An 11,998-nucleotide genomic window follows, 5' to 3' on the forward strand; every position below is an offset into this window, starting at 1 on the left:
TCAATAGGTAATTCGATTATTTTTAAAATAGAAATTGGTTTTTAGTATTATCCTAAATTAGCCTTTTTCTTTTCTTTTTACCTTATTTTCCCTTTTAATATTAGGGCCTTGGGTGCGGGCGAGTGGCGGCGGCGGACTCGGTTGGGATGCGGACACAACGCGGCGAAGGCAGTAGCGTAGTATAAGGAAGAAAGAAGGGAAGGAAGGAGAGAGCCGGGTCGAGGTTTCCTTTATAGAAATATTTGGGCGGCCCGGGATAACGTAATTAAGGAAAAATAGAATAAAAGACCGCCAACTATAGAGAAGCTATAGTAGGAGGATAAAGGAAGGACGGTTACAGGCCGGAGCCGGGTCGGCTACGCATATAATACAAGTTTATAGCCTCGGTTATAACAGTGAGGTTATACCGAGAGGAAGGAAATTGGGAAGGTACGGAGCCAATACGGTGCTATTGCAATAGTAAAGCGGAGGGTTTTCACCCGGCTATTACGGTACGGTTTTTCCCACCGACTACGAGCGAAGTAGCACCGCGTGCCTATTGGGCGGACTATATATATAGTTAGCGTGTATAAGACTAATAATAATAATAATATTAGGGTCTAATAATATTTAAATAGATTTAGCGCTATTACCCCTAATAAGGTTATTCTAATTTATTTATAATAATAATTCTTCTTTATTTATTTTAAATACTAATAATACTCTATTGAATAATATATTATTGAAAAAATTGGGTAGGAGGTTTATAAAATCGATTTTAGTATCCTATAATTGAAAAATTTCTTTATAATTAATCATAAAATCCATTTTAGTAATATTAGTAGTAATATTCGTATTATTCGCAGTAGTAGTTTCCTTTAATATTATTTAATAAAAGAACCTCTAAAAACTACATTCAAGGGGTAAATCGGTTTATTTAATTTCCATATATTTCATTTTTTTTCGCCGAATAATTTAACTATTACTATACTACTAATTTTGCACCACTTAGAGACTTATCGTATTGCAATACCGATAACTCAACGAAAATTATAGTAAATTTAAAACGGATAGTAGAAATCTCTTTATAAATAAAATATATATATATAATTCAATTTACATTATAGTATATCAAATCATAGTATTACACTATTATATTATACTATTGCCATTCAATGTTTGGTTTAACGCGTTTCTACTACGATACTTTAATACTTATTAAGAATCGAGAAAAAAGAATGGAATTTTTATATTGTTTTTTTCTATCGTCTCTATTGGGGCGGTGCTACCGCCCAGGCGGCGCTCTCCGATACGGGTAGATTCAGAAGGTACGTCTCATCATGTCTTCCGGATACTCGATCCCGTTCGAGGAGGGGAGACCCACATATTTGTGGGGCGGGTCTGCTGAAGCGTTGTCGATGGAGGTTAATGTGATAGAGACTAGCCCAGCATTCTGCCTCGTCACTGTGCTTCACCTACCTACTATCTACTAGCCGGCATTGCCTCGTCTCACCGAGAAATCGCATTATCCGCCTATCCACTTCATACCTCGACACAATACCACTGCTTCCACGGTGCCTCGCTGCTTTCACAGGAGGACCAGTGTCCCCTCAGTCGGTCTGTCCTACCAAGGCAGCAAAGCCTAGTATAAAGCCATTTGGCCTACAGCCTCAGAGGACAACCACGAGAACTCATGACTCATGTCACCAGCATCTCCAACATACAAGGCAACCCAGGCAGCAGTCTGGACATTGGTCAACACTTGGCTTGTAAGGCCTAGGTGAGGCTTTTAGTTAGGTACGATCTACAAGCTGCGATGCCTGAGGAGCGACGCATGATGGTGAGCGGTAGCTACAGGTACATACCGTGATATCACTTCATGCCTCCTCCAGTAAGCTTTCCCGTCTTCCGTGTTGCTCGGTCTTTGATAACTGAAATACGGCAGGTACTTATGGCGCCCATAGCCAGACTCCCGAATGCCTGACCATGGGCCGTGTTGTTTTGCAGTCCTTGATCACCTCGTTGTAACTTTGCTGCCACCACCGTGCTATGCTGGAAATGAGGCTCGGTGACCACCGGCTGCGCCATCCAGTTCTGCCTACTCCGTCCTCTCTCCTCGACTTCAATCTCCAAGCGGCCGGATTGAGTCATGCTGTTTCGTTCTTTGGCGTTTCCTAGCTGTCTTGTGGAGAGAGCGATGGAAGGAATAAAGGCCAGTGCCTACCATTCCGCCTAAAACCCAACGAAGTGTTGCTGCATACACCTGGTCCGTTGACAAAGCAATGCGCAATCTGCTTCGTTTTATCTGGTCAACTCCGGATGGCCAACTTGCACTCGAAAAACCAAGCTCTATATAATCAGATCTATTCACTGCCGTCCTTACCAGATCCGATCTCTTCCTTTGTCTCGAGAAGCAAGTTCTTTTGAGCCTCTACAAGTTGATCAGTATCTTCTTACCAAGTCTTCTTTTCCTCTTTAAACCACCAAAGTACGCCAAAGCACCTTTCTGTCCGACGACCGAAATGGGCGGCAACCAAGAGACATATATTAGTAATAGCGGGAGCCGGCGCCCCTACTACAATCCACGCACTACATCACCATCATCGAGCAGTAACTCAAGGTCCTCAGCCAGTTCTGTTTATTACAGGTCAGGCACTGCAGGTATGTGTACTTTCAACCTTCAGTTGGTATCATAGATAACAAGTGCTAACTTCGGATCAGATAATCACAATGTTACCACTCAAAAAAAGAGCGACGTTGTTGTTATCAATCACCACCAGCCGAATCCAGCCAAGGACGAGCCTCGATCGTCAGACTATTATAGAAGATGACAGCAGTGCGGATACATCCGTGGCTATTTCTTTCTATGGATTACCACTTGGTGTCCATGTCTCAGTATGCAGGAAATTGTACGATATCGTTCTGTATCATTACCAGACGTGGGATTACTTTTGGGTTGTGGTCTTTCATAATGTTGACTGAAGTTTTCTCGTTATGGTAGGAGTTAGTGTAGAGTATTGGATAAATGAAGGAAGACGGTCAGTTACTTGGAGCTAGGTCGGTCTCATGGTAGAAAATATATTTCTTGCATCTATAAGTTGTTTCTGCGCTGCCCCAAACAATGCGTATTGCACTTGTATGAATTCTCACACTCCTACTTTCTGGTTAATGTGCTACGTTGCATTGCGTGTTGCACATCGTCTGAGCCTCAAAGTCCTAGCATTGCGGAAGAAGTGATGGGAGCTACATAAGGAATTCGCTCAGGCTTGACATAACTTGAGGAGGTATGCTGCGGAACTAACGTTCACAATCATCCAAGCCCAGTATATAAAGCATCTGTAATAGAGACGCGTAACGCTGCACAGCGGGATGATCAAGAGTGCATATACTGAGAGTCGCTTCAAAACTGTATAGAATTGACCTGGAACGTCCTGTCTTATGTATTAGCTATGCCGAGTGGAGTTCATCCCTTTGCCATCAGTGGTGGCACTCACCGCACTCAAACTGTTACTACTGGTAGTTGATTGGTACCTATCAGTCTGTTCTCCAGCCCAGACGGCAAGAGTGTTGGAGGTTCGACTCAGATGCAGGTAGACTTGCGCGATAGACTTGATGCTGAACAGCTGCTTGATTGATTGATAGATCTCTTAAGGTTGGATGTCTGCTCTGGAGTCCCGAGCCCGACAAGGGTCGGACCTAGCAGGGTCCCTCCTGCCTGACATGACAGGCCAGGGCGAACACGACCTCTGAGCAAAAAATAGGTATATAGAGGTATGTTTGTTCAAACTACTGCCCCTGAGGATGTGGGTAGTAGAATCAATATTTTGATCACCTTCTAGCTATGCGTCATCCCATTCTCGAAGCGATTGTTGGATTGTTGCGTCGTGGATGTTAATCAAGCACCGCTTCCTCTTTTCGTATGTTCTTCCTTGATAGCATCCTGGTACTTATTGTCAAGGCGAGCGGGGGTCTTCATGAAGGACCCCTTCTTTGATCAATGCTTCTGGGGAGGGCCGGTGGGCGATTCTTTCGTTCAAAGAATCAGCACGCATATGCTTTTCGAGCTGGGACCGGGGCAAGTTAGGATGTCAGCACAGTCCAAAAAAGCCAACCTTGACATGACAGCATTACCTCTTTCTGTTGTGCTATGAGCCCCGGAGCTGCGTTTGAGGCAGGAAGAATGTTTTCTGAATCAGGACCATTTGTGTAGATTAGTACATCTTGTTCGAAAATACGTGCAACTATGCGTTCCGTTGCAAGGACTCGAAGCAAAACATCATACTTTTGACCAGTTCCTGGCGCACCGGACGATGTTTCAGGTGCTGTTCGAGAGAGTTCTTGCGCTGAGGGTCGGGACGGCTAGGAGAGATAGGAGTCTCGTCGATAGCAGGAGCCGGGTTGACATTGTCGCTCGAGTCGGCCATGATGTCGAAGATATAGTCACCTTCAAGGGTTGGAAGTCGATTGTCTGTGGCCGTTGTATCTTTCAAATATCATTTTCTGCACTCAGTAGAACGAAAGCGCCAAAGTCCGGCTTGACCCGTGGATGACGATGGAAAACGGCTTTATATAGCATGGCGGCCCCCCTACATGACCTTCAAAACAGCTGATGCTTTTGGTTACAGCAAGCTAGTTCCTCGCTTCCACGGAGCCAATCTGTCTTCGTCTGCCACATGGATCGCGGCACGTAGACAACCAATACGGTGTCATTTACCGGCCTTGGCTTAGTGTTGTACACGATTGGATCTTCCAGGTCGCTCGCTGTCACCTGCACTGTGCCTAGCGAAGTAACAGCCTGAGCTACTTCACCCCGCACCTGCAATGAATCCTCGATACGTGCACACAGAGCACGGTACTGCTTGATAGGTACTCCCTACCTGCATTAGGGACGTGTACAGTAGTCCAAACGCACGACCTGGAGGTAGGGGGGGGGGGGGGGGGGGGGGGGGGCCAACGTGCTCGATTGTTTTTTGTTCCGCTACTCAAAATGCGCAGTGGCTCCAGCCCGGTAATAACTAACAATGATGCAGTGAGCTCGAATGACAGCTGGGTCCAAAATGTTCACCTCTGAGCAGGGAGGCCGAGGCAATGGGATGTTGAGCTAAAGAGTAGGAGTGGGTCAGGGTTATAGTTATGGGCGGATAAGTACTGTTAACCCTGTATATAATGATTAAGTCCGTTACCGAGGTCTTGATTGTAATACCCAGGTTATTATTACTATAAGGTAGGCTAGTTTAGGCTTCTAGACCCATTGTAAGACTCGTGATAGCTAAAAGAACCCACCCCGGGTTGTTACGAGCTGTAACAGCCTATTACTAAACGTTTCAGAACTGAACTGAACCCCCTAGGTATAATGATTTTAGTGCAGCTCGGTTTTGAAATTAGATGGAAATTGTAATACGAAGCTTGATCGTTACTCTTATACTAATCTACACTATTACCAAAATATTAAGTATTATAGTTAGAATATTATTATATAGCTAATTGTTATGTATAGTGTTAATAGTACTAGATTTCAAAGGAAACTAACTACTAGCTTGAGCTTGTCCTAGTATACCTCTACATACTTAGTAGTACTTCTATATAGTAGTTCTATAGGTAGGTACCTCTAAGCAGTCAGCATGCTACTACTAGTCTAGACTTCCACCTAGATAGCAAAGTGAATAAATATTATAATCTAATACTAGAAAGTTTGTTAGCTTAGTTCTTGCCCTATATTTTAGACTAGGGGGGTTATAGGGGTTCTAATTAGCTAGAAGGGTCTTAAAGTAGAGTAGAACTAGCTCAGACTAATTTCAGTATAGAATTAGTAACTTTCTTATATATAAAGACTTTTTTCTATTCTACTCTATAGTATTATCTACCCTCAAAGGGTGTTATCTAGTGGATTTAGTCCTACTTATACCTACTTATACCTACTTATACCTACTTTTCAACCTCGATTTAGAAGGTACAGATAGTTTCTACCCTTCCCTGTGTCGCTTTGAGTGCAATTCTTAAAATTAAAAATTGGAGTAGTAATTTGGATAATTTGGATAATTTGTATTAATTACTAGCATTCAAAAGGGTACGTATCTTAAATTTAAGGTTTGCCTATTATTTACCTATTATTTACTTAAGTACTTACCTTATTGCGGCTCGTATACCTATACTAAAAAAATTTCTAATTAGTTAGTGGCTTCTCAAATTTCTTAGTCCTACTTTCTGTTTCCCGCTTCCCGCTAACTATTCTATAGTACTTCGAAAATTCCCCTAGCTTATATTACTCCGCCGCCTTCAACCTCTTTTTCTACTATTAGAATTACATTCTCTACATTTACCTTAACTATAAGAATTCTAATTTCAATATAAATACTCTTACTAATATAACCTTCTATTTCTATTTAAAAATAACCTCCCTCCTCTACCGTTATCTCTTACTTATAATAATAATAATAATCTTATTCCCTATACTATATAACTATAGTACCTTATTAGTATAGGGTCCTTCTCCAATTCCCTAGAGGGGAAAACTATACGGCGTTAAGCGCCGCTGGATAAAAACCCCTAGTTACGTTTCGGTTGTAAATTTCTATACTATTCCTACTTTATTTATTGAAACGCCCATGCCCTCACGAGAAGGCGATGTCCGGGGCCCAAAAGTGTCATAACTGTCAAAGACCCTACACTAGAGGTCGTAGTACTATAGGCCCCACATCGTCGTAAGGAAGGCGCGGCGGTTCTATTTATTAACGGTTAGAATATAAAAAAAATACCCGTCTTAATATCCCAAAAGGGAAATTCTAGCGCTAAATAAGACACAGTTTTAATAATACATACAGACAGTGCTGTATTTCAATATGCTTAGACAGTTATATTTCTACGTTAATTATATATATTAATTCGTAAAAAATACTAAGTAATAGAATTTAATTAATTATATTTCCTATATTATTTATATTAAAATATAGTATAAAATATAGCGTTATATAATATTATAAATAAAATCCTGTTAAATAATTACGTACCCGTTTTACAATTCTATATACAATTATAACGCGGGTTCCCGGCTATCTAATACTCCCGGTAAATTTAGTACTCCTACTAAATAGTAATTTAATTAGCACTCCCAATAATTCTATTATTCCTAGTAATACTATTATTTATATTATTACCAAGTCTACCACTTTCAATTAACAATACTAACACTTTTTTATTAATACTAATACCCTTTTATTACTATAATTATCGCGCAATACTAGGAATTATCTAGAATTATCGATACTTATTAATTTGAAGCCTTCAAATAATTATGTAACTGTCTACACTATTACACAACTATTTATACGATTATTAATAAAGTATATTCAATTATCCGTCACTTCTTTATTTACGAGCCCCACTGTAGAAGGTATAATACTACTATTAATAACCACTATTTTAAATTATTCTACTACCTTCTATCTTTTAATATTAATAAAATAATTATAATACTATTTACTTACTATCAACCCTATTATAAATCCGATTATTAATTAAACCGACGGAAATTTCTAGTACTTATTAGCTCCTTTTTAAAAGGGTATAAGAAATTAACTCCCCCCGCCTCTTTCGACTATCGAACTCTCTCCTCTTTAATATACTTAAGACCTTATATTTAAAATTAACTTTAATATTTAATTTTCAATATTAACTTTAATACTATCCTATAATAATTTGGGTTTAATTATTCGCCTATTAAAAATCGGCCGCTCTTCTAAATTAGTAAAGCGGTTTAACTATTCGCCTATTAATAACCGGCTACTTATCTAAATTAATTACTAAAATAGGTTAATCCCCTTCTCCTATCTCCCCTCTTATCTATTATTAATATCGCCATAACAAAGTATATTAGTATTTTTCATTACTTAGCAAAATATATCGGTTATTAAATAAAATTAAAGAAATATATAAATACTTATTAGTAAATTCCCCTTCCCCCCTAAACAACCCCCATCTAATTATTTACTAATTTTTAACTTATATAAATTTGCTTACTTTCTCAATTTCTTATACTATTACTACCTAATATCAATATCCGATATTACTATTATCCTACCCTATAGAATACCTAATTAGTAATATGTAGGCTATCGGGACGAAGTTAGAAGGGCGAGGTCATTAATTTAACCCACCCTATCGGCTCGGATAATATTATTTTAAATCTTTAAAAATAAATTATCAATATAATTTAGGGCTATAGTAATAAGATCAACGATTCCCATCAGAATTACGACTCGCACTCAAAGTTAGACATTCAATCTTTTAATCTTTCAATCTTTCAATTATCCTATTAAATAATTCAATCTTTCAATCTTTCAATCATCCTATCAAATAATTTAGTCTTTTAATTAATTAATCAAACATTTATCTATAATAGAGTTAAATCCCAATTAAAAGCCGCCTCCCAACAATTAAGAGTAGAGTTAAATTCGGCAATACTACAATTATAGTAAAAAAAAGCCAATATTAATATTTATTAGCAAAAATAATCCAAACTTTCTTATAATTACTTATAACATTTACCGTAATAAACATACTCTAATATATCTTCTTTCCCTTTCATTCTTATTTAATCTATTATTTCCCTTTCTATTAACTAATCAATTAACTACTAATATTACCTATTTGACAGTAAATCCTTTAAAATACATAAATCCTATTATAAACTTAATATACCGCATTATTCTACTACTTGCGGGTAAATAATGCCCTCGAAGGTTAAAATCCGAGCCGCAGGGGGTTACGGGTGCAACTTAAATAATATTAACTAATTAATTATTTAGTAATAGGTAGTATTTTAAATAATTAACCTTTTACCTATTTAAAATTAATTTTAACAATATTAAATAGTATTAAACTTGCAATTTACCGCCAATTCTAATACCGCTAATCCCAATACCTCTAATAATCCTACTATCCCTAATCCCACTATTCCTAATCCTACTACCAATAATAAACGAAGTCCCGAAGCCACCTTAATATCATTATTTAAAAATACCCGTACCCGACCTTACAATAGGAGACCCATACTATTAGAAATTATAGAGTATTTTAATAATACCCCCCGGCAATAAATTTAGGAGAATCTGCCCTATTAGTAAATCCAACAACCTATATAGCCTTAATAACCGCAACTACAACTATAACTACAACCTCCGGCATTTTAATATTTAAATCCCTATTAATATTTTAATAGCGAGGATATTAATATCTCTATACAAGAGTTACTCGACTTTGAACGATAGTAGTAATAGTAGTAAAGGGAATTCGGACTTTATATAGTTATACGTCAAGAGTTTAAAACTAGACAACGTTAATTACAATAGCCTCCCCAACCCCCCCCACTATAAATCTAATAATTTTAATATTAATAGATAGTCCAACCCTAATTAATTTAAAAAATTAGTTTAGAACGGCCTATTAATCGTTCGATTCAATCTTTATAACCTTAACTTTAAACCAATACCCAATCTACTACTACCAACACTTCCCGCTTCAAAATTTATATTCCCCAATACCAATCTATTGAATTTAAAGCTAGTATTACTCAATAAAATATTTAATATAAAATAGGTAGATTATATTTATAAATATAATTCCCCAATCTAATATTTAAATATTTACTAATACATTATTTAATAGGATAACGAAGAGACCGCTCGAACCTGCTACGAGAGAAACTAAATCTAATATAATTATCGCCTCCGCAAACGTAATTAGGAATAAAACATTATACCTACTCCCTTAATAGCAATATTAATTACCTAATAATATTCTAATTTAGAATCGAATATTAACGAACTAAAACAATTCACATATTACCGCTATTATATTATACAGCCTATTATAAACCGTAATCTAACTACTAATTTATATTAATTTTATAATAGTAATAACCAATTTACTTACCCAAATTACTATATTATTCGAACTATTATAAACCGCAACCTAACTACGGGCAATTATATTATATATAATAATAATCAGCAATTCATCTATCCTAATTATCGCTTCTCTCAGTATATTAACGAATGTAACCCTATTACTAGCAATTATATACTTTATTAATTATCTACACAATACAACCTTAATTCTTAATATAAAATTTATTTTATTTGTAATAGCGTAGTAAACCGTTTAAATTATATAATTTACAATTTCTTAAAATAAAACTACTATCTATTATATTTAGAAAGACCTAAGGATTATCCAACTACTCCTAATCCTCTAATATAATTTACCGACAATAATAATACTAATACTCAATCCAACAAAGAAATACCCTACTTCTTCTACCCAATATATAAATTAGCACGGCGCCCCATTAATAAAGATCCGATTACTGGATTTTGCATAATATACGTATATACCAGCCCCTATTACAATATCCAAGAAGAAAATAAAATTTATCTCGATTATCTTCAAAATTTCCCCCGCTGTTATTTCTTTAATATATACGATATTAAACGTAATTATTACTAATAATATTGGGCGCTACTTAATAAAAATTAATTTAAAGAGGATAATGATTATTATAATTCCTATCGTTTTATTAATAATTAGGATAATAATAATCCTTTCTAAATTAAACCCCGCTTATAAATACAAAATATTAACCCTCTCAATAATCCTAATAATATATTTAATATTAATAATTTTATTTAAAACTATAGCCTTTTAAAAACCCAATCTCAACCCTAATTCCAGCCTTCCTAACTACAAAGGAAAGGCTAACGTAGTCCCGGACGCCTTAGACCACCCTCGGACTCACAATTAGCCGGGCCTCGATTCCCAAATTTACCCAACATTAAATTTAAACGGGACCCAGTCTTTACTAATAACATAAATACACGAATAATCCCAGATTCCCATTATAAATAACTTCGCAATTACCAGGCTACGCTAAATATAGAGATTATGGAATATTATAACCGTTATAAAGAAAAATAGTTTTAATTAAAGGTTATAATTATTAATAATTAGAATATTTATAATCAGTATCTCCATACTAATGCAAATTTACACCCTAATAAACCTTTTAAATATAATATAGTTAATAATATAGACTTTAGTATTTTTAGCCCTAACAATATTAGAGGTAAATACTATTTTCCCCCTTTCGACCCTATAGAAAAAATACTTATTATACGAATCTATATCTATATTAATAAATTATTTCCTTCTTCAATCCTATTTTAATACTAATATTACTCTAAACATTTATACCTTTAATTAATAATAGCGAAAATATAAAGGTTATTGTATTAACTTCCTTCGTAATGTTTCCTATATCTATATTTAATTATTTAGATTACCGGAAGAAATTAACATTATTTTATTACAACTATATAATTACTAGAATTATTTATAATTTAATAATATATAAAAGGAATTTAAAGTTAATCGCTACAAAGTCGCTATTTGGCTCAACTTCTTAAAAGCCTATTACCCTAAATATTAGAATATCGAGATTATAGAAGAACGTCTCAATACATTACTAAAAGACGGCAATATTATAAATAACGTAATTTATATTAATATAGATAATATTATTATCGAGGAATTTAATGAATTTTAAAAGTAGAAATTTAAAGAGATTTTAACCGAGGCTAATCCTAAAATTAGCGTAGCGCTTAATATTATTAATAGTACACTCAAGGATATTAACCAGTTTAAAGTTTAATTTCGTAGGGACCCTATACCCGACCCGAACTTTCCCCTAATTCGATTTACAAATATACTAAACAATTAATAACCTCTAATACCGCAATTTATAAATTAGTAATTACAACCTATAGGCTAAGAAGAACAACCTATAAGCTAATAATCACAATTTATAGATCCAGTTCTAACTTAGGCCCCGATTTAGGATCCAACCCCCAACAATGCTCTAACCCCCGGCCGGCTACTCCAATATCGTTATTATATTTAATAGGGCCCCCTTCGCAACTAACCTATTAATAAATTTAAATATAACTAAATATTATTATCTTAAGTA

General features: G+C 35.7%; 3 protein-coding genes across 3 annotated transcripts; 1 reads left to right on the forward strand and 2 right to left on the reverse strand.

Moving 5' to 3' along the window:
• Positions 1-1,454: 1,454 nt before the first annotated feature.
• B0T23DRAFT_407394 (uncharacterized protein) lies at positions 1,455-2,130 on the reverse strand (the record flags this gene model as incomplete). Its single annotated transcript, XM_062839183.1, has 4 exons — positions 1,455-1,542; positions 1,580-1,603; positions 1,704-1,755; positions 2,082-2,130. 4 exons carry the CDS (start codon positions 2,128-2,130, stop codon positions 1,455-1,457), a joined length of 213 nt encoding a protein of 70 aa, XP_062688980.1.
• Positions 2,131-2,501: 371 nt separating this feature from the next.
• B0T23DRAFT_324545 (uncharacterized protein) lies at positions 2,502-2,810 on the forward strand (the record flags this gene model as incomplete). The annotated part of the gene is made up of 2 exons (XM_062835435.1): positions 2,502-2,640; positions 2,701-2,810. The coding sequence occupies 2 exons, from the start codon at positions 2,502-2,504 to the stop codon at positions 2,808-2,810; spliced, it is 249 nt and encodes an 82-aa protein (XP_062688981.1).
• Positions 2,811-3,478: 668 nt separating this feature from the next.
• Positions 3,479-4,618, reverse strand: B0T23DRAFT_225162 (uncharacterized protein). The gene is made up of 3 exons (XM_062833801.1): positions 4,262-4,618; positions 4,111-4,166; positions 3,479-4,043 (listed from the first exon to the last, which is right to left on the reverse strand). The coding sequence occupies exons 1-3, from the start codon at positions 4,401-4,403 to the stop codon at positions 3,933-3,935; spliced, it is 309 nt and encodes a 102-aa protein (XP_062688982.1). The 5' UTR covers positions 4,404-4,618; the 3' UTR covers positions 3,479-3,932.
• Between the last annotated feature and the right edge of the window lie 7,380 nt (positions 4,619-11,998).

Source organism: Neurospora hispaniola, assembly GCF_033458365.1.
Source record: "Neurospora hispaniola strain FGSC 10403 chromosome Unknown B0T23scaffold_8, whole genome shotgun sequence".
NCBI classification, from domain to species: domain Eukaryota; kingdom Fungi; phylum Ascomycota; class Sordariomycetes; order Sordariales; family Sordariaceae; genus Neurospora; species Neurospora hispaniola.

Bases quoted from the DNA above. Each gene is read 5' to 3' on its own strand.
- B0T23DRAFT_225162 (XM_062833801.1), bottom strand. From the start codon at position 4,403: ATGGCCGACTCGAGCGACAATGTCAACCCGGCTCCTGCTATCGACGAG. The intron at 4,167-4,261 runs GTATGATGTTTT...GTCCTGATTCAG, and splicing joins GCGCCAGGAACTGGTCAAAA to AAAACATTCTTCCTGCCTCA. The intron at 4,044-4,110 runs GTAATGCTGTCA...CCCCGGTCCCAG, and splicing joins TCATAGCACAACAGAAAGAG to CTCGAAAAGCATATGCGTGC.